This window comes from Amphiprion ocellaris, chromosome 10 (genome assembly GCF_022539595.1).
Source record: "Amphiprion ocellaris isolate individual 3 ecotype Okinawa chromosome 10, ASM2253959v1, whole genome shotgun sequence".
Taxonomy (NCBI): Eukaryota; Metazoa; Chordata; class Actinopteri; family Pomacentridae; genus Amphiprion; species Amphiprion ocellaris.
Genome location: NC_072775.1, coordinates 30888902 through 30911131, shown reverse-complemented (window position 1 = coordinate 30911131; position 22230 = coordinate 30888902). Strand labels below are relative to the sequence as shown.

The following is a 22230-nucleotide window of genomic DNA, read 5'->3' as shown; positions in this document are numbered from 1 at the left end:
ATGATGGAAATTTAGTTTTGTGGACTCTCGCAACTTCAAATGACATTTTGTCCCTTTAAACTGGAGTTGGAACTTGAGAGAATGTGTAGAAATGATGCCGAGCGGTAGAAAAGTAGTAAAACAAAACTACTGCTTTCTTCAAATTAATTTTGCTGCATCTTAGCTGCTGTTTGCTTCTGATAGGATTGCAGAGTAAAGACAACATGAAGACGTTTAGGTAAAGCAAATACTTAGGCTGGAAAAATTGGAAACTTCAAGATGATTTTCCATAAAATTAAGTTGCAACAAAGCATATTTAAGAGAAACCTAATTACTGTATTTAAGTAGCTCTAACTTCAACCAGTGGGAGTAATACTACTTGCTAACTTAATTTTAACAGATTGAAGTCTGTCGTGTGTAACCAGTTGAAGCAATTCTTATAAGTTGGTCGAACGATTCTTTTTTCAGTATAATAATGCTTCATTAGTATAGCATCTTTCACACATGCAGCTCTAACATCCAAACTCCAATGTAAAAGCATTTTTTTAAAAATACAAAAGTTGAAGGAAAGTGTAAAGCAGAATACTTTTGAAAACCAGCTCATAATGAAACCAAATTTGAACAAACATGCAATCAGTCTGACGCTGTTTTTTCCTGCATTCTTGAACGCCCCTGAAGAAGAGTGGTCTCCATCATGCTTAGCTAAAATTACAGGAACTAGAATCTGATTTGTTTGGATTCCTTTCAGCACTAGATTATCAGATCGCACAGAATCACAGGTCAACAGAACTTTAGGTGCTTATTAGCGTCGGCTCACTTATAATTGGGATTTGAAAAATGTAAACAGGGTTCTGGTTTTCCCCATGTGGTTTGGACCGAAGAAAGCCAGTCGTAGGTGGGATCGCCCCCCTCAGATATAGTATTAGTAAGGCGTGGCTGCCGTCCAACACTGTCCCATTGTCCAGGACAGGAACTCATAGAGGAAGACTCACAATGCCCCTCGCAATAAGAGCAGACCCTCACTTCCCTCCTGTGGGGGTCCGAACAGGAAGACGGCGGCGCTGCTGGATTAGCTCTCTATTGTCTGTCTGGGGACAACTTTTAGCTACCGGCTCACAGCTGAGCCCTCTGGGTTAGACGGATATGAAGGAGCCTGTTTTAATGGAGGTTAATGGGTTTAAGTAGAGATGCTGGGTGTACCTGAAGGTCGCTGAATACACATAAATATTTGGTGTTTATGAGATTCCCTTATGAAAGGTTTCACTGATTTTACTGCATGGTAAGAAGTGATTTTGAGGTGCTTCTGGACGTAAGTGATTAAATGGAAATGGAGCTACATAGCTACAGGTATTTTGGGTTTTCTTGTACCATATTCTTAGATTTAAATGTTTCATGCTTTACTTAATTTGTAGGTTTCATCAGTTTGCATCCGTTTATGGTGAAAATGTCCTTTTAATACAAAGGAAAACACAAAATGCAGACACAGCAAGCAAATGTTATAGTGGGTTTTTTTTGTGCAGTTAGAGGGTAAAAGCATGTTAACTATGAATTTTTCATTCGTTTTCTCTTTAACATGACCAACTGAATAACCATGAGTCCCCATCAAGCACTTTTTTCCATCACACTTTGTGTCCATGTGGCATTTTAATTAGGTTTTGTCGAGGCAACACCTTGCCCCAGGTTTGCTAATTTGATGTTTGCATATAATATGGACTGCCCTAAAACTACTTTTTAACACAACTTTCTTTTGCCCCGTGGAGTTAATGCCGAAGTGTCGATCCAGGTGTGCAAAAAGATGCTTTAATTAATTCAATAATCTCCAACTAAATGACACACCGCGAACATGTGGGAATTCCTGCTTTACCATCTTGGTAAAGGAGCAACTTTTTAAAACCCTTACTGACAGGAAAACACAAGCAGTAACGTACTTGTGTCCTTGCCATGTTCCAGTTCTAATTTATCAAAACAAACACCCTTCTTGTGTAGATATCATGAAGATTCATTCAGATTTTCTTGCTTTTATTGCTTGTGGGGCCTCAAACAAAAGCCTACACAAGCGTCAGACCGTCTCCATAATTCTACAGTTCCAATTAAGAGATACTGTTATCCAAAGCGACGTACATCTGAGAGTAGATACAAGACAAGCAAGGATCTAGTCAGAAGGAAACAACCTGGATAAGTGCCGTAAAACTAGTCCAAGTGTGATAATAGGACCTTGGTGCCTACAGGCAGTGCAGGAGGTTTTTTAAAGACTGAGAGGGACTCTGACAGAGTTTGGTAACTCGTTCCACCACCGGGGAACCACAGAGGAGAAGAGTCTAGCTGTCGACCGACCCTGTTGTGCTATGTTGGCCTGTTGGCTGAGCATAGTGAGCAGGAAGGAGAGTAGACCCGAACGAGAGAGTTCAGGTAGTATTGATCAAAGTAGCCACAAAACCTTGATGCTAATTTTTCATAATATGCTAAACTGTGAGATAGAACACCTGGTGGAGCTCCGTCTGAGCAGCTCCAGTGTTTCCCATCAGGACACACCAACCGCAGACGCCACAGGAGGTGACGAGTTTCCATCAGCAACCTTTCGGTCACACGCTCACGCCTGCAGCCCAAATCCAGAAGTCCAAGTTTTTGTGCGCGACGGCGGCTCTTCTATGCATGTGTGCGTCCTTCTGTTGTTCAAGTGGAGCTTTGTTGGCAGTCGCTCCTGAAGGAACACCAGACCATCCCCCTGTCACTGTGATTTATAGCCTCCCGACCAGCACTGTTGCTCACAACCCCCGAACCCAACTCCGTGAGGCGTTTGAGTTATGACTGGTGGTTTTTTGAAGAGAATTTTCCATTTTATTTGATTAAGTGCGGTGCGTAGCCAGCTCCGCGCAGCATGGCTTGCCTCACGGCTTTCGATTCATCTTACTTGAGAAGAAAATTATGACTTAGTTAATTCTCGCATGCTCGCCTCTTCCACTGCAAACTCCTCTATTATTCATTTAAAGACATTTATATTTTATTGATACTATTTTCAGGTCGCTATTCATAATGTTGTCGGGGGGGTGATGTCACCCGGTGGTAATTTGGTTGGCGGCAGACAATGAGCTCATTATCTATCTTTATGATAAATCTGTAATCATATTTCGCAGTGTGGTGACTCATTTCATCAGAATTCTGGATATTTGCAATTAACTGGGAAACCCCCTCTCTTTCTCTCTCCCATCATATCTGCAGCTACATTTTTATTCAAGAAGGGATTAACTGCAATGCTCAAGAAGAAATACGTCAACCGTAAATTGAATGATAAAAACAAGTTTCAAGCAACCTGAGTGAAATTACTGGCTTTAAAAGTGAACCAGAAATAGCAGATTTGACTACGTTCGAGCTTCTTTGGCACAAATGTGGCTTGATATTGGCCGGTAGGTGCATCTTTACAAGCTGTAGTAAATTGACTTGTTATTGGGAGCAGTGATGTAAGCCCAGGAAAGGCTTCCTTCCCCTGGCTTCAGGTATTTATAGACACCCTGCTGTTTGTCTTCAGGATCTCTCTGACGCCACCAGGAAGAGCTCAGTGGCTGCATCTGGAGAACACATTTAGGTCTCTTGTGAGCGAGGTGTGTTCTCAGAGGGGGGAAACTGAAAGACAAAAGATTCTCCAGAGAACGTTAAAGAGCAGACCTTTGGGGGAAATCCACGCCGAAACTTCCAGACCTGTGAAAATATCATTAACCTGGAGTTGAGAGCAAATCAGACCTCATAACATAGAGATGTGTTGAAGTTTAGTTAAAGCCTGTTGTGATCAAAGAAGTCGAGAGTCTTTGCGCTGTGTTAATCATAAATCCTAAATTTATAAAAGGCCAGGAGAAGGTTATGAAATGTAAGTTATGTCATTCATCAAAGAAAGTGATGCCCAAAACCCAGTAGATCCAATTAGTCTGTTATTTCACTCTGGATGGAAACCTCGAGGCTGCTAGAAGAAAGTATTGCGGAAACAGGAACAGAATTTCTTCTTTTTCATCAGGTTTAAGGAGTCCCTTAAAATTTGTGTAATGAGATTTTAAGGACTCCGTGGTTCTAAAAGACACTGCACAGACACATAGTCCAACAAGAATTAAACCTTGTTTTCTTCAAGTTTCAGCATTTTAGCTGCATACATGAGTTTTACTGACAATTTTAGATATTTAGATTTATTTTGCTTGCGTGTTTTTTGACGGATATCTCTTGAAATGGACTTCCTTGCTGCATGAAAATCAAGGAACAGACTGGTGATTTTGTATTGGCATTTTGTTAATTTTTGAGTGATACCTAGAGATTACATAAGAAAGCATTCTACTCTCGTGTTGTTTATTTATTGTTGGGTTTTTTAAATTTACAGTAGTTCCAAAAGTTTCTTTGTGGAAACATAATCACCTAAGTGTTGATCTTCGGACAAGAATTAAACTATTTTCTCAAGTTTCACTATATAGCTACAAACTACTATCCTTGAGTTCTACTGACCATCTTAGGTATTTCGATGTGTTTTTCAGGCATTTTCTGACAGATGTCGCCTTAAATTGACTTCCTTGCAGCATTAAAATCTATCAGCACACTAATGAAAGTTGCTTTTTAGGAAACAGGGTTTTCTAATTAGCATTTTGCTAATTTTGTATGGATCCCTGTATTCTACTTTCTCGTGTTGGGTTTTCAAAGTTTCTAGTGCTTCTGAAGTCACTCCGCAAAAACATAATCATCCTAAAGTAAATTTTTCAACAAGGTTTCAACCAAATTTTTTGCAATTGTCAAATACTTTAGCTCCATACATGAGTTTTTACTGACCATTTTCGATATCAGGATGCATTTTACTGGAATTTTCTGACAGATATCACTTTAAAATGACTTCCTTGCAGCAAGAAAATCATCTTAAAAGGATATCTAGAGGTTCCAAAAGAAATTCTCCTTTCTCGTGCTGTATATGAGTGCGGTTTTAAAAGTCACTCAGCAGATGCAGGATCCTGTAAATGTGTCAGGTGGTTTTCTTACAATAATGTAAAAGACTACACTGATATCTTTAGCAGCTTTTAACAGATATAAATAAGCTTTACTTTGCAGTTGGGCACCCATTTTCAAATGCATGCTGTATTTAGATATTTGGATAATCTTTTCCAGGTATTTCTGGCAATCCAAGTGGCATTCAACTCATTTAGCAGACTCATGAAACTTGCTTGTCTTGTGTCATCCATTTCAATAAACATCAGGCTAATGCAGTTAGCTCTGTAGTAATGTGATTTTTAGGAGACAGGGGTGTCTAATCAGTCTGTTTTGAGGATGAATACCTTAAGGCTACAAAGACTGGAAGATGTCCTATTTTTTCCTAAACGGATAACTGTCTTTGGAGAAACAACAAACAGTCAAGCAGATTTTAGTTGGGAGAATGAAGAATGAGGATTGTCTTGCTACATAACAAACTACCTGCAGCACCATCCGTGAAAAATAACCACAAGAGTGGATAAGATGGATGCACACGTACCACTTGTTGTGAAGCTGATTTAAGTTATTTCAAGCTAACTGTGCTAACTACCACAATTTTTTTTTTTTTTATCAACAAGACAAATATGTTTCTCCTTGCAAGAGATCAGCTAATAAGGACAAAGTCTCATGTTGAGTAGAATAAAATAGCAGCTGAGTTTGATAATCAGGTGAACATGATGCCGTAAAAAAACAAAACCACTGTCAGTCATCCATTTTTCCTCAAGTACCAACCATAAAATTCTCTTGTTTCCAGCAAACTTTTTCTCTTAGTATGCAAGCCGCTGCCTCCCCGTAGTCCTGCGCTCTCCTCTGTAAACACTAAAACCTCAGATGAGAATGGACTAATTGAGGCTCTTTCTTTTACTATCACTGCTAAAGCAGTATCCTGTTTTGGCAGGAAGTAGCGGCGTTTCTGTTCAATCTCATTAAGCCACGCTTCGACTGAGTTATGTCCCCTTCCTGCATTCTGTTCCCTTCATTAGAAAGCTCAAAGTGTGACTGTTTTCTGTGGCATAAATGGTAGTGGCTGCCAAGTGTTGAGTAATTAGAAGATGGAAGAGCAATTACCCTCAGTCACTTGATGGACGAAGTCTGGAGAATGGAGCTACGAGCGCCGGCCGCTGCAGAAAACGTGTATCGACTGGCTGGAGGATTATTGTAAATGCTTTTCCTGTTACACCTCTGAACACACGCAGGTACAAGCACATACTGGATCCAGTCTGAATGGGTTAACATGGAGCAACATCATCCGATCTGCTCCACTAATCATATGGAAACACCCTGTTTTCTTGCTAAAGTTCCACAGTTAACTATCTCAGTAAAATATGTTGAGAAATTTAGATTGTGCCTTTACCTATATGTGCAAAACTGTATCCATAAAGGGAAAAGATGCTTCTTTGAATGCATAAATAGATTTTTTTAAGTGCAAGAGAGAACTTTTTCAAAATGTGAAAAACAACTATGGACGTAACCATTTAGGGACTGGACATTATAAAAGTATATATAATCTAGATTTCTTAATTTAAACCATAATTTCAAAGTGAAATCCCCTAAGCTTTGTTTCCAACTGCTACATAATTTTAAATATTAGTCGATATTAGTTAAGCATCAGAACATAAAAGAAAAAATAACTGTAGGTTTAATATTGGCTGTTTCCATTGATTAATTCATTGTTTAGTCTATAAAATGTCAAAAAAAATAATGAAAGAAATGCCTTCAAATCTGATTTATCTTGTTTGTCTAACGCTCCACAAATCAAATATATTCAGTAAAGTCTCACATAAGATGATTAAAAGCTGAAATTAAGAGAATGTACCTGCTGAAACTGTAAATACGCTCTTGATTCCATTCCCACTACACAGGATTTACTTTCTAATGTGGCTTTCCATTACGTTTTTGTTTGACCCACATCACCTTTAACCTGCCTAGTTCCAGGAATTACCTCATCCCAGCGCTAGAAAAGCAGCTTTGCTTTTGGTCGTGTGATACTCTTTTACTCATTTATTGGCTTCTTTCAGTGCAGAAATTAGATCATGTGTCCTTCGATTTCTTCTTACGTCATTGTTCGGTAATGCAAAACGGCCACTCTAGAAACACGAGAGAAATGTGGTTGAGCTTAATGTTATGTTTACAAACTCTCTTTTTTTGTTGTTGTTGTTGCAAGAAACATCCAAACATCCAGGGTGCTAAATTAGGTTTAAGATAATTTTTTTTCATAAAAAGTGCATTTTAAATTGGTATTTTGGACTTTTTTTTGCTTCATTTTCACTGCTTTTCCTCATTTCATAACCCAGTTCTGGATGTTGTAACGAACAACAGAACCGATGTAGTAGCTTGTTTGTGTCATTTCACAACAAAACTTGTTGTATATGGCCTCTTTGTCGCACACGGTGTGCGTCGTGCATGCGGGGGGTTACATCTCGTGGGAATCCAGACGAGAACGGAGCTGGGAGCGGCGGCGAGCGATCCCACGAAACATGGTTTCCCAGGGGTCTCGCTGTCAGTCACAGAGCCCACACAGACCTGCGGGAAGCTATTTTCTGCTCCGGTCCTGAAAAAGCAACGCTGGGAGAAGTCAAATCCGGGCCTCTGGGGCCTTCCCATGCACAACTATCACAGCAGCAGCGTCTCTATGGCAATGTAATTACACACCATATATTACAGGCATCCCACATACTGAAGCGTTGAGTGTGTTTTCAGTGTGCAGCTGATAATTTACAAACTCAACAAACAAGCAGTTTAGCTGAAATGGAATGAGAAGGAAGTCAAATGGAGAGTCGCCTCATTTAATACACACTTAATCCCATATATGCTGCAACGCTGCCGAAGTATTCCTAATTTTAGATAAGCGTTAGTATTCGTGGACGGTATAAAGACCACTTTGAGGCGTTCTGTTATCGCTGCTGCTCTCTTTGATGATGACTATCGCTGTTTAAATCTTTCACTTCTATCGTTTGCTTTTTAAGCATTTCGTCTTGTTACTGGATGCTGCTTTGCCGCTTTGAGATAAAACAAAAAAGAAGCATCGGCCATTTGAATAAGTCCTTATCTGTTTTTTCTTTAGCCTTTAGATCAGAATTTCATGGGGAAAAAAAGTATTACCACGAGATCTGATAGAGTCACTGGAATTTAACTTTGAGTTGGTTATTTTAAGAATTTCTTTGAACAAGTGAAACTGCTCAGTAAAAGAAAAAAAGGATGATCACATTTAATTAATAAAAAGAAAAATACACAGTACCCTATGTGACCCTCTTTGGTTGATTCTGTGTAAAACTAAATTAAATCATCGCCAATTGGAGGTCTTTTTCTATTTTTAGGGAGTTTGTCCTGAGACTTGAGTTTGATCCCTCCACCGGATCTTCTAACTCAATCAGACAATAAGTTTAGTGAGTCTAGTCGCACAATCAGACTGAAAAGTTGTTCTCAGCCCCCAACGAATGTGAGCTATTTTAGGCTGAGACAGCGATCACCTTGTTTTACCCACACTACCATTCAAAAGTTAGGGGTCACTTAGAAATGTCCTTATTTTTGAAAGAAAAGCAGCTTTTTTGTCAATGAAGACAGCATTAAATCAATCGGAAATCCAGTCTAGACATTGTTAATGTAGTAAATGACTATTCTAGCTGGAAACAGCTGATTTTTAATGGAATATCTCCATAGAGGTACAGAGGAACATTTCCAGCAACCATCACTCCTGTGTTCTAATGCTACATTGTGTTAGCTAATGGTGTTGAAAGGCTCATTGATGATTAGAAAACCCTTGTGCAGTTATGTTAGCACATGAATTATTCCAGTTTTTGTCAGTATTCCCTCTATATGGACATAATTTTTAGTAAGCAGCTACAGATCCAACAAATAGTTCGAGCAAAATATGCGTAACGTAGAACTTTTACAGAATTAGGTTGTCTTTTTTGAATGAACCATCTAAGTATCAGGCGTTCTCAGGTGACATTAGTCTTTTACTATGAGATAAATCATTGGCATAAGATGTAAATACTATTATATTCGTATCTTAAGGCACCCAGGAGAATTATTTAAATCAAATTACATTTATTAAAACTGAAAGGAACACACAAAACCGCAACTGATTGTGGAAATTGGCGATATTATGAATGCGAGCAGTGAACAGCAGCGAGAGAGATCTACACTACGAAGCAGGATTTAAGGTTAGTGAGATAAGTTCAGGTTTAATTCTGAGTTTCTCGATGGTCCACTTCTTACCATTCTAACTCGTGCTGCAAACCGAACCTGCTCCGGAGCAGATTATGTTGAAGATCGCCTACTGACCAATCAATTGTTTTGGAAAACAGCATTAGTATGTATATATATATATATATATATATATATATATATATGTATATATATGTATATATATATATATATATATATATATATATATATATATATATATATATATATATATATATATATATATATATATATATATATATATATATAGATATAGATATACAAGAAAATTCAAAGCATTTTTATTGTTCTACAGGCCTTTCTGTAGCGATATAATCCTAAAAACAGAGACCGATTAAAGCACTAAAGCCTTGTACTTGTTGACCTCATAAGATTTGCAGTAATCCTGCTTACTGGTTTGAATTATGTTTTATAAGTTTTTTTTCTTTGCTTGCTGCCAAGACTGTTTAACACCAGCAGGCCTTCTGCTGACAGAATAAAAGTAAAATTGTAATACATGCCATTAGAAACTAGGCTTCATACAAGCAACACATTTAATGAAATACACAATCGTAGCCTAATTATAGCCACATCTACCAGTGCCTTAATAATGAATCAGTGATATTAATATGTTTATTAATGCATTCACACAGTTGGCAAGCTTTCCTTCCTGCTTTGGCTGCAGCAGCTGTTTTCCTTTTCAGGCTGCATTTTGTTTTTAAATTGCTCGTATTGTTTCTTCTTGTGAGAAATATGCAGCTCCAGACTTGTCGATGTGTGCGATTGATCATCTGTCGCCGTTATCACCTCTTCCATGTGCTCATAGGTTGCTCGAGAAACCCTGAGTCGACTTGCCGAGTTGGTAAACAGCTTAGCGTTGCTGTTTGGTGAAGCCAGACAGCAAAAAGACATCCTGGTTGTGTTGTTGACGTATTCTCTTTCTGTCATTTGCTTTGTAGAAGAAAAGGCGCCTGGTGGATGGAAGACAGAGTGAACACTGAGTCAGCATTAACTTGCCTTCTGGCTAGTGAACTAGCTACCAGTTTTCTCCATACCGAGTTTACACAAAAGTTATCATAGCCTGAATATAGATCACTGGTATAAATGAGACATCTGTAATATTCCAACTGACATATTCTGTTTCTGTCTTGAGTTTTGAGCCCAACGAGCCCATAAAGCTAGACGACCATTTGTTTCATGCTCCAGTTTACAGTTTTATTTCTGTACATTGCAAAGATCCAGCACAATATATACCTACCAAATGACCTTTTTTTAGCCTATTAAAATGTTTTCGAGGACTTCTGATATTGTCTCTGCATACTGGTAGTATCCACAAAAACCTTGTTGTCATGATTTCTGTGTGTTTTACATTAAGCTTGGGCACACAGTTATTAAAGTAGGACAAAATGTTTGGTAGTGCATCAAAAAAGAGTCATTTAGTCAAAGTGTATAAACTGTGTAGAGCTACAGATATAGAGCTTTCCCAGATTTAATTTCTTCTTTTTAGTCCAATTTTACGTTAATTTTGACAAAAACATTTTTTTTGGATTGGTCACTATGCTGTCCGTAATAATAATAATAATAATAATAATAATAATAATAATAGTATAAACTTAAAGATGCTGCATCTTTGCTACGAATGCCACTGGGTTTTACTTTTATATTTAACTGATAATGAATTCATATGTCTTTTAGACTATTAAATTTAAATAAATCTATGAAATGAATGTACTTTTTTTAGCCTTTAGTAGTGTTTGCAGGATCTCCACTAAAAGCTGACAACCTTTACCAATTACATCGAGCAGCTTTTTCGACAAAAAGTCTTTAAAAAATGTGGATTTTTGAGGGGAAACAGAAAGAAACTCTGCTGTGTAAAAGTGACAGATGCAAAAATCAGATTTTAAAAAGTGGGAGCAACTTTCCCCCCCTGCTGGAAATTCCTCCCTTGCTTCGGTTATATGTTTGGTCACAGTTTCATAAAATCTGCTGCAGCGTTGACACAACCTCTTAACCTCGAGGCTTACAAACACACAAACTACAGGTCACACACTGGTTACCAGCGATGTGGGTGGACAGCCGTAAAATTGGCGCTGAGCTGCTTCACACACATGCACACACACTCTTCAGCGTCTCAGAAAACACACTCTCGGACGTCCTTGTTGGACCAGCAGCCCGAGGACCTAAACTTCAACCCGTCTGAATTAAACGCATGACCCAAATCACATGTCACCCTCCATTCCGCTGCAGGAAAAGACGGCTTTGTTGCCAATAACAAGACATGCACAGTTTAATCCAATCAAACGTCACAAAAGAATGAAAGAAATGTTTATGAGCAGCATTCATGTTCTGTTTTATATTAAATTGATAATCAGAAATCACTTCCCGGTTTCACACAATAACTGCGATAATTTAATGTGTCAGTGCCTCATTTCATCTGGTTTAAGTGCTTAGAAAATGATTAAGGAGAGTCTCCATCACCTGCAGCATGGATTATACCGACTGCATCACGTTTCTGTGAAAGTCTTGGTCATGTAGCAGAGGAGGTGTGTTAACAAATGGGGGTTCTCATGTCTCCAGCGTCCTGCTCTGATTTTTCACTGTCTACTTACGGACGGATCGCAGTATAATTAATGAGATCTGAGCCCTTGTTTCCCACAAGCTTCACCTGAAACATGGTACAGGACAGTACACATTTTTGATGTCTGAGCGGCTAAAGTTGGTGCTGCATTTTCACTTTCAAATTGTGTTTATTTTTCTGTTGTTGCATTCACTAGAAGAAAAACCTCCACAAAAAAGCTTCTTTTCAGCTTCGGAAATTGCTTTCATTTGATGTAGATGCACGATGTGACACTTTAAGAAGTGCCTAAAACAAAAACAGCATCATGCTTGAGTGCACTGGGGTTGAATTGGGACTCAAAACATTAAAAACTTGTGGACTGCAGGCTTTCATTTCCTTGTTTAAGTGCTCTTTGACAGTAATTGCTGTAAGAGGGGAAGTTGTCTGTTGTCTCCATGAGGCTTTTCTTTCAAAAAAATCCACTTCTTTAATTGTTAGTGGCAGTTGTTTCCAACTTTTCATTATGTCTGATGCACTCTGCACTTTTAAACCACATGTAATTTCTATCTGTCTTTACCCTTTTCAGTGTGTATTGCATTTTAGAAAAGTGTTACTTCCATTTATCTGATACTATTAGACTTTCTGCCATTTACTTTAGCTAAAATTTCAGCTTTTAGCTGACGGAGGTTCAGATGGCAAAATTTTTTAACCATTAAATACCACAATGTTTTCATTACTCTTAGCTATGTATTTCAAATGTGTATCAGCTCTGTGTTTCAACCATTCATCTATTATACTGCTATAAATTTGGTGAATTAATTTAGCTTTTTACTGTCAGCTAACTGTTGGTTCGTCTTTTTAGCTAAGGCAGTCCTTTTTAGCTTATGACTTTTACCTAACCAAGGTTTAGCTAACTTTTTCAAACATTAATTACACATATACCTTAAAACTATTTACCTTTAGCTATAAATTTGGTCAGTTAATTCAACTATGTCCATCATTTTTACTGTCAGCAACAATTGCCTGCTAAGTTTAGCCATTTATCCACAACTGTTGTCTTTTCAGCTGTTCTGCTGGCTTTGAGCTGTCTACTTCATTTAACCCTTTATTTATTATTCTTTAATAACTATCAAGCTATTACATTGCAATTTAAGCATTCCATCAGCATACAATCCATTTCACACTTATTCATTACTGTTCAGGAATGGTTCAGCTAATACATACATATTTTAGGCTTTTCATCCAAAATTCAGCTCTTTCGTTCATTTTTTCATTACTTTTAGCTAACTGTTTAGAGTTGTCTGCCCGTTTTCTGGCCACTAACTGGTGTTGAATGTCACGCTCAGGTTCTACAGTTGACTTAATGGTGTAGAGAAGTGGCAGCTGAGTAGTTATGTGATGTCCTGCTGTATTTGCAATGCATGTGATGTCCTCAGCTACCTGAGCTTTAATCCCACCTGGAGTTTTTCCATTGACCTGTCCTCGTAATTACTTGTGCTTCCAGGTGGACTTAGGCTTTCTCCGGTTCGTCACAGCCGTTGGGACTCAGGGGGCGATCTCAAAAGAAACCAGGAAGCACTACTACGTCCGCTCGTACAAAGTGGACCTGAGCTCCAATGGGGAGGACTGGGTGACCGTGAAGGAGGGCTCCAAGCAGAAGGTAATGATGAGTCATTTTATGCTGTAACAATGTTCATCTACCTAATATCGACGGGTAATGAAGGACTCTGCATTCTAATCAGCGAGGAGGATGGCTGAATCAATGTTTTCCAAGGCTAACAGTGTTTGGCTGCAAGCCTAAGCTGAGCCTTGACTGAAGTGTGTGCTGAAGGTCTGCTTTACATCCCACTTCTCTCAGCGTGAGCAGAATTAATTTCTTGGAAGGGACACTGTTGCACTGGAGATTGTCTCAGTTGGTGCAGAGATAAACTGACAACTTCTAGAGATTGACGTTAACCCTCTGAACCCTCAAGTAGTTTATGGATGTTTTTGCTTCTGCTACATTTTTGCTCACAGTGGGCTCATTTTGCACTGCAATATAAAGTTGTGCACCTCAATGAAAACAGTACAACCATGATCAGAAGTTTAGAGAACTGCATGTGCAGTATGACATTGTTGTAAAGCGAAAAAAAGAAAAAACTAATGGGGAATTTCTTTCATTATTTATTTTATAAAAATTTAAAAACCTGGATTCAACATGTATAACATTTTTTCACAAGACTCCAGGTATCACCAGCTCTGCATCCTATACATATTTTAGTACTTACATTTATAATTTGTTTTTATACTTGTGTCCTACTGTATCTGTTTTGTATAAACACTGCCTGCAGTTCAGTCGAAAAGTCCTACAATTTTTGTGACATGACTGTTGGTCACAACTGATTCCTACATGGCTTTTCAGTTCTGCCGAGGAGTGCAGAATTTTTTGTATATTACAGAATATGATGAGTATAAACAATTTATTTTTGGCTAATTTTTAAATGAAGCATGTAGAATAAAATCAAACATTATGATTTTAAGCTCAGGTTTAGTTATTTTTCTCACCAAAACTGCACGTCACACAAAAATTTAAAGCTTGGACTCTGGTGCCATTTTGGAGGTTTTTGTATAGATAACATATCTTTCAAACCCACCAGCAGACTCTGGGATTCAGAGGGTTAACCAAAATATTCAATAAAGTGTTCCATTATGAATGCTATCAAAGAAAAAATGTCATCTCTACTACTCTGGTGTAGTCATGTAGTATTTCAGGCATTTCAAAGACTAAATAATACAATGCAGACTACAGCCCTGCAAAAAACACACTGAAATCTCAGTGCCTTACGGTCTTTATAGTCACATGGCTGTAGCTATACATATAGCACCAATGCAACATTCTGTTTCAGAAGTAAAATTAAGTGTATGTTGAGGCAGTAGAAGCGGCACTTGTAGTAAAAGCAGCTTTACCAGAGGTTGCAACAGCAGTAATAAGGGCAGCTGCTGTAGTATCAGCAGTAGAAGTCAGAGTTGTAGGAGGAGGAGGAATGGAAGTTGTAGTTTCAGTATCAACAGTGGTGAAAGTGCTTTTGTAGCCACAGTGAAAGCAGAAGTAGTGGAGCTAGTGGCAGTTATTAAAAGCTGTACCAGTAGCTCTAACAGTAAGAATGACCAGTACCAGAAGATCTTATCAGTTTTTCTTCTTATCTCCAGATCTTTCAGGGGAACCACAACCCAACGGACGAAGTTCGAGCCTTCCTCCCCAAACAGACTCTGGCTCGCTACATTCGTATCCGCCCCATGAGCTGGGAACAGGGAATCTGCATGCGCTTCGAGATCTATGGCTGCAGGACGTCAGGTAACTTCTGCGAACACACAAGGTACACACACTGGCACGTGCTGATGGGAAACCGCACACCCAGCCTGGACTCCTGATGCATTGATTTATGCTTTGCAATTACTCTTGGCACATCCCGTTAGTGCTAGAATCCATGTTTTTTCCACATTCCATTCATTTATTTTCTTCTTAATTAACTTTCCCCGTCCCTATAGGCATCATTGAAGTCTAATGTAATCTAATTTTTTTCTAATCTGACACACACATACGCAGTGTGGGCATTTGCTCACACTCATTTGATTTCTCTCTTTTCTGATGTGCTACATCAAGCATGCAACCACTGCAGAGGCTCAGGGCTTGGCAGCTTACATTGACAGCTGCTTTTCTTTCATGTTCAGGAAACTCTGCAAACAGCAGCCCTTTTTTTTAATACAAAACCAACTTTATTAAACATTTTATAGAATTTCAAAAAGGGAAAATGCCTTCCCCTGAACCTGCACTGCAGCGAAATGTGCGAAATGCTTCTTAACTCTCGAGGAGATTAGTGAAGTTTTACCTGCTTCTGCACTCTCCCTTTCAACATTTTCTCACTCTTCGCACATCGTGAATCAAACGAACATCTTTTTTGGTGGCAGATGAGAGCCTCCTGCTGCTTGCTGTTGATTTAAAATAATCGCTGCTTCCAAAGCGAGCACACACCCCCATAGAAGGACACCGTTATTCATTACAGTGGAGCAGAGCAAAATCATGCTGCCTCATTACTCATCCGCTAACATTAAACCTCAGTCCTTGATGTGCTACAAGCAGCTCTCAGTAGGAGAGCTCCATGAAGCAGATATTAGGCTCTAACTCACTGGGGAAAGGGCTGCACGTCACTGGACAGGTGATTCAGGAGATATAGTGACGCTGTTGGGAAAGTCTGTGTGTATTGCACATGAAGCATCATGTGCTCCAAAACCCATAACCTTAAACTTGATCCTCATTTTTGTTCTACATTTAATCCAAGTTCTGTACTCCATCTTCAACCAAGCTCCTAATCCAAAACACGCAATTTAAGGAAGTGATGAAATTCAAGGAAGAAAGGCTCCCTTTGTCACGTTTAACCTACTTTTTCTATCACTGGGAGGACATTTGGTTCTCATAAGCTGAGAAACAGTGGAACACACACAGGCATCCCTGTAGGAGGTTTCCATAAAGAACACTGAGTAGCTGTATTTTCACATTGTGGAAGAATTTACATCCCCAGGAGCTGTTGTTGAATGCCTTATCTAACTGTGGAAGCATTTGTCAAATGCAAATGTCGCCCTGAGACCATGACTGTTTGAGTCCAGATATTAGATTTAGCTTGTTATGGATGATGGATTTAACTTGGCTCACAATGGCCACACTACTGTATTCATGCATCAGAGAGTTTCATTAAGTTTTCTTCTTCCAAGAAAGCTTAAGTCTCCCAATTAGCTGGTCATTATTGCAGAATATTTCCTACTACTTCAACACTTTAAATAGCAACATGAGAGAAAGCAGAATGGCCTGATTGTCCAACAGATTGTATTGTACTCTCAAGGTCATGTTTTTGTGCTGTCAGTGAGTCTGTCAGTGTCGAAATGCCCGTGAGGCAAGACTTTGAATCTTCAGTACACTCCAAGGACTCTGCAACTAGCTGCCTCTTGACCTCTGATGATGTGAGATGCACATGCAAAAAATGCTAATTCCAGATTCATAGAAGCAAACATTTCTTTCCTGCTTCACTTGAATTCAGGGACTAGAAACTGTTTTGCATGATGCACAGACCGAAAAACCCCTGGAGGCAAATTTGTCATTTTGCTTATATAAATAAAATTAACTTGACTTGACTTCACTGCAGTCTGAGGAAAGCATCCAGAGTCTGAGCCCTCAATATTTTTGGAAAAAAAAAGAGTTTGTTCAGAACAGCTTTAGCTATAAAAATGCAGCCTTTTTGTTGATATCAATGGAGCCAGTCTGGAACATAATAATAATTCAGAGACTCAAGTTTCATCTCAGCTTATAGTAACATTTAGGTCTTGGCAAGTGTATATTCCTGGTAGATTACTTTTGTACCATCAATGCAAGATCACTACTGTTTACATCATGCTCATCAAGATAAAAATAAGGTTGTGACGACTTCTTCGTAGTGCTCTGATGTCCAGTGAATGTTTAGACTCAAGGATCTTAAACTAAACTTCTTGTGTCATGTTTAGTCATCACACATATTCCCACAGACTGTATATAAAAGATAGACGTAGCCTCCAGGAGAGCCTTAAACATGCATTCTTTCTAGCAGCCAGAAGGGGGCGACTCTTCTGGATATCCAAATCTACAGATGTCTATGAGAAAATGACTCTACTTCTGACTTGATTTGTTAGTTCAGTCATTATTTTTCCAAAGAGTTTATGGTCTCAATCCCATGTTTCAAGTCTTTTTCATCACAACACGGCTTTCATTTTGTGAAATTGGTGACATTTAGAATAAAATAGACAATAAAGTGTGGTATATTTTAGTGTGTGGCTGACTTGTTGTTGACAAGTCACTACCGGACGGGTGTGTGTAGTGTCCCCGGATGGCTATGGCAATATGGTGAACTTGAGGCTCCGAATGGTAGTCTACAAGCCAAAGGGTGACATCACGGTGGCAGCATCCATCTTTTATATACAGTCTAGGCTTATACCTAAAGCAACACTCCCTCATAAATGCAACCCTTTGCTTTTTTGATGCTGTTTTAGTTCTGAACAACCACAAAGAAGACAACAGTTTGTTCTGTTGGTCTGAACATGCTTCTGAAACCCATAGTAACAGTAGTTGAGACTATACATAGTGGCAAAGCATGAATCATGCATTCCTTCACTGACAAGACACCCATACACCACCGTTCAAAAGTTTGGGGTCACCCAGACAATTTCATGTTTTCCATGAAAAGTCACAGTTTTATTCATGTGCTATCATAATTGCACAAGGCTTTGCTAATCATTAATTAGCCTTTCAACATGATTAGCTGACACAATGTACCATTAGAACACAGGAGTGACGGTTGCTGGAAATGTTCCTCTGTACCCCTATGGAGATATTCCATTAAAAATCAGCTGTTTCCAGCTAGAATAGTCATTTACCACATTAACAATGTCTAGACTGTATTTATGATTAATTCAATGCTATCTTCATTGAAAAAAACTGTTTTGCTTTCAAAAATAAGGACATTGCTATGTGGCTCCTAACTTTTGAACAGTAGCGTACATGTTTATTCCATACATGTCGACAAACGTCGATCTCTGTGATTGTGTAGGTTTTGGAGTATATCAGGCCTTACGGTATCAGCACAGTTGTAGTACTGGTATAATTTGTATTCTGACATGACAGGTAGAGTAACAGGAAACACCACTGTAGTAATAACAGCAGTCACATCAGTATACTAATAGTCAGACCAGCAGTAAAACACAAGCTTAGGTTTAGATAGTAATGACCTCATAGAAGCTGCATATCAAGAACAATACAAAACTTCTGCTCACTTTCGATTCCTTAGTCATCATGTAGAAGCCATCTGACTGGTCCCAAATCTGTTGCGTGACATCGACCCCAAACATAATGTCAGAGTCATAAAGATCAGTCTTCTGTCGCAAGGAGTCTCGCAACAGATGGCATCACTCCCACCGAGTCCTGATCTCAACATCATGGAGTCAGTCTGGGATTACATAAAAGGACTACCGAGACAGATTTAATCCACAAAAGATGTCTGGAGCAACTTAACTGCCAAGTACCATGAAAAACTGTGCCGAGGAGAACCGATGCCGCATCCTTGCTTTGCTCTTAAGGCCTTGTAGACACAAAAAAGCTTCATCATTCCTTGTTCAAACTCAAACAAACTCAGAGAGATTATAGATGATTCTTTGGTATTTTTACTCTTGGGTTTAAACGCTGCTGCAGCACCCACGGGGCATCGGCTAAAACCGCTGACTAAAGCAGTGGGAAGATAATGACGGCAGTGGCATTTCTTATCACACTGTATGCCTTTCAAAAGTTTTATACCCACTGTCTGTTTCCTCGGCCTCCTCTCACTGTGCAGACTATCGGTGTTCAGGGATGTTGGGGATGGTGTCCGGCCAGATCTCAGACGCCCAAATCAGCGCTTCGTCCTACGCCGACCGAGGCTGGGTGGCCGAGAATGCCCGATTGTTGACGGGGAGGTCAGGCTGGACCGGACAGCAGACCAAGCAGCCCTTCAAAAATGAATGGCTACAGGTGGGTTTCACTTCAGTTTAATGATGAGGATCGGTGAGAGTTTAGTGGTTTAACAGATGGCTCGGGATTTGGGGGTCAAAACCAATGTCAAGAAACATCTACAATGCTGAAAAGTCCTTGAGCAAGACCCTGAACCTACATCCCAGGTTGTGTGTCCTGCATTTGTTTACATTATAATAGGTTCAATTTGATTCTCTTATCTCATTGTTCTTCTGCTTCAAGAAAATATTTATTCAACTGAAAAAAACAGTTGCATCACCTAGACCAGATCTTTCCAACCGGTTTGGTAGTTAACTCCTAGAAATGAAACAGAATCTGCTTGTGACGCCTCATCATCAGTTAAATATCTAACAATTTCTTTAATATAAGATTTTAATTACCCTCATAACCACTCAGATTTACTTTACTATCTGAATAACTGCATCACAGGTAGTAGCAGGTCCTTGAGGAGCCTTTAAAAATGGTTCCATGAGAAACACCTTAGGAAAAAAAAACATTTCCTGAGGGTTTGGGGTTCAATTATGTTTATGATTATGTTGTTTTTAACCTCCAAATATAAGAAAAAAATATAAAACAATATTTTAGGTGTCCTTAAATAAACTTTGTTTTTTTTTACATTTAGGAAAATAGGGAGCTTGGTATTAGTGTTGAGAGTCATTTTGAAGATGGTAACTTGCCCAAATATACATAAAAAATCTCTAAAACCTGCATAAATAGCTTGATCATGATTTAATTCTGAAAAACTATAACCTAAAATAATTCCTCAGTGTGTTTCTTAAGTGTTACAGGTGAAAAAACTCAAACATTGAGTTCTTGCTTCAGCGCTTCAGTGTAGTTGAACTAAACTGATTATATTATATATGTTGAAACATTGCAATGTGCAAAATTGCATTTAGTGTTGTTCCTCCAGCAACTTTCTCTCTGACTTGAGTTGTTTAAGGTTCCTCTAGGAACCTCCAAACCAACAGACTTCTTTGAATATCCACAGTTCTTGAAACTCCCCTGTTTCTAAAAGAGTAGATGCAAGAAAAGGTGAAACTGACAAGAAAAAAACAAAGATCAGAGAAACATTAGGACAAAAATAAATAAATAAATTCCGTGCTCTGATCCCTCAAATTTATTCTGTGACCTTGTAGAGGTCTTGACCCTGAAAGTTAGGAACTACTGCTGTATATTTTACCTCTCCTGCCTGGGGTTTGTTTTCGAGCTAAGTTAAATGCAGTGATATAAAAGCCTTTGTCAGTACTGTAACTCTACCCTGAACAGGTGGATCTGGGCCAGGACAAGATGGTGAGCGGTGTGGTGATCCAGGGAGGGAAACACCGCGACAGGAACGTCTTCATGAAGAGGTTTAAGGTGGGACACAGCCTGGACGGAGAGGAGTGGACCATTGTTAAGGAGGAGAACACTACCAGACCCAAGGTTAGTTCACTTACAGACAGAAAACACGTGTATACATAATGTAAATCCAGCCTGTGTTTAACTGCTGTAAGGGTTTGTCATTGTTGGGTGTATTTATAGCCTGTGATATGGGACCCAATCACATAGCAACAAGCTGTTTGTCTTTTTTTATCTGTAATACAGCTTGTCAAGAAGCAGATTTATTTACAAGAGCACAAAGAATGCATATGAAAGGTTTAAAGGATGTGAAAGGCTAAAAGACTACCATCACTAGCTCCCACTCCCCTCCTGTCTTTATTCCTGCTCTCCGCCTCAGTCAGTTGTAGCATTGTGAAGCAGGGCCACAAATTAACAGAAAGCCAGATTAAAAGTTATTGACATGAAATAAACCTCCTCCTAAAGTAATCTGTAATTCAAAAAAAAATAAAAAATCCATCAGACAGGCGCTCTGCTGGCCACAACACCGCTTCTGGAATGAAACCGAAGCACCTAAATTACAGGCTGCTATTCATACGAGCTCTGCGTGGTGGTGTGCCGCTTGTTGGGCGCTTTGCCTGAAGTAGTCGGCAAAACTTGGGATTTTAGGTTGTTGTGGGAGCGAATAATATCACAATGCGACAAATAAATACAGAGTAGAAGGAGGCAGAAAAGAGGGGGGAAAAAGAGTTGAGTAACTGTGGTTTATATACTGACGCACAACAGACAAGTTTGTGGGAATAAACAGGTGAAGTAGGGAGAGTAAAATTAGCTTCTTTGTGCATCACCACTTGTTTTTAATTTGTTACTTAACTGTTACTGGCTCATTTGCTCAAGCTTTCTGCTGTCCATTCACAGTATATCAGCAACCCCTTTATGGTATCATTACCTCTGCACAGGAGCTGCTTAGACAATGTTGGTGTTAAAGAAACATTAGAGTTCATACCTTAATGATTCTCTTATTGATCGCCATCCTAACAATATTTTTGCTTTAATGGAAACCCAAAAGTGCTATAAAGTGTAGCACCTCAAGTGTGTAACTGAATTTTATACTTGAAGTGTAGTCCTGGATCTGCGGCTGTAAAAACATGAATATGTCCATGTTTTTCAGGTAAAGACGGTTAATATTTTCCTAAAAAGATCATAAATCTTAATCAAAGACAAGTGGAGGGGTGGTTGTAGCAAAGACAGGTGAAAAACATGATTTTTCAGTATGTATTAGTTCTTGAAAAAGAGCTATTTAAAGATGCCCTAGAGTATTGATCTAGTTTTTTACCTTGTTAACATGTCCATATGGTTGTTCAAATGTCATATGTTACAAATACGCTACAACACAGTTAGCAATTAATTTTTTATACACCAGAAAAAAAACTGTCATACATCTCCTTGGTACAATATGAATACATTCTGTAAATTCTGAGTATATTATTCATTAGCTCTCTACTTACATACAATTTGTGCAATATAGACAATCTGTGTAATGATAATCAGTATTTCTTTTCATCAGAAAATCTGTGCAATACCACTGATATGCAATAATTATTGTTATAATAGTTATTTTTTCCCCCATTTT

The 22230-nt window shown here is 38.8% G+C and overlaps 1 protein-coding gene across 1 annotated transcript in view; it reads left to right on the top strand.

Annotated features, from left to right (window-relative positions):
• The window catches only part of LOC111562870 (neuropilin-1a-like), a 110666-nt gene that overhangs the window by 62025 nt on the left and 26411 nt on the right, over positions 1-22230 (top strand). Inside the window, exons 7-10 of the mRNA XM_023261647.3 lie at positions 13221-13376; positions 14906-15050; positions 19105-19280; positions 20547-20702. Coding sequence (XP_023117415.2) covers positions 13221-13376; positions 14906-15050; positions 19105-19280; positions 20547-20702 — 633 coding nt within the window. The remainder of the gene's footprint in view (positions 1-13220; positions 13377-14905; positions 15051-19104; positions 19281-20546; positions 20703-22230) is intronic.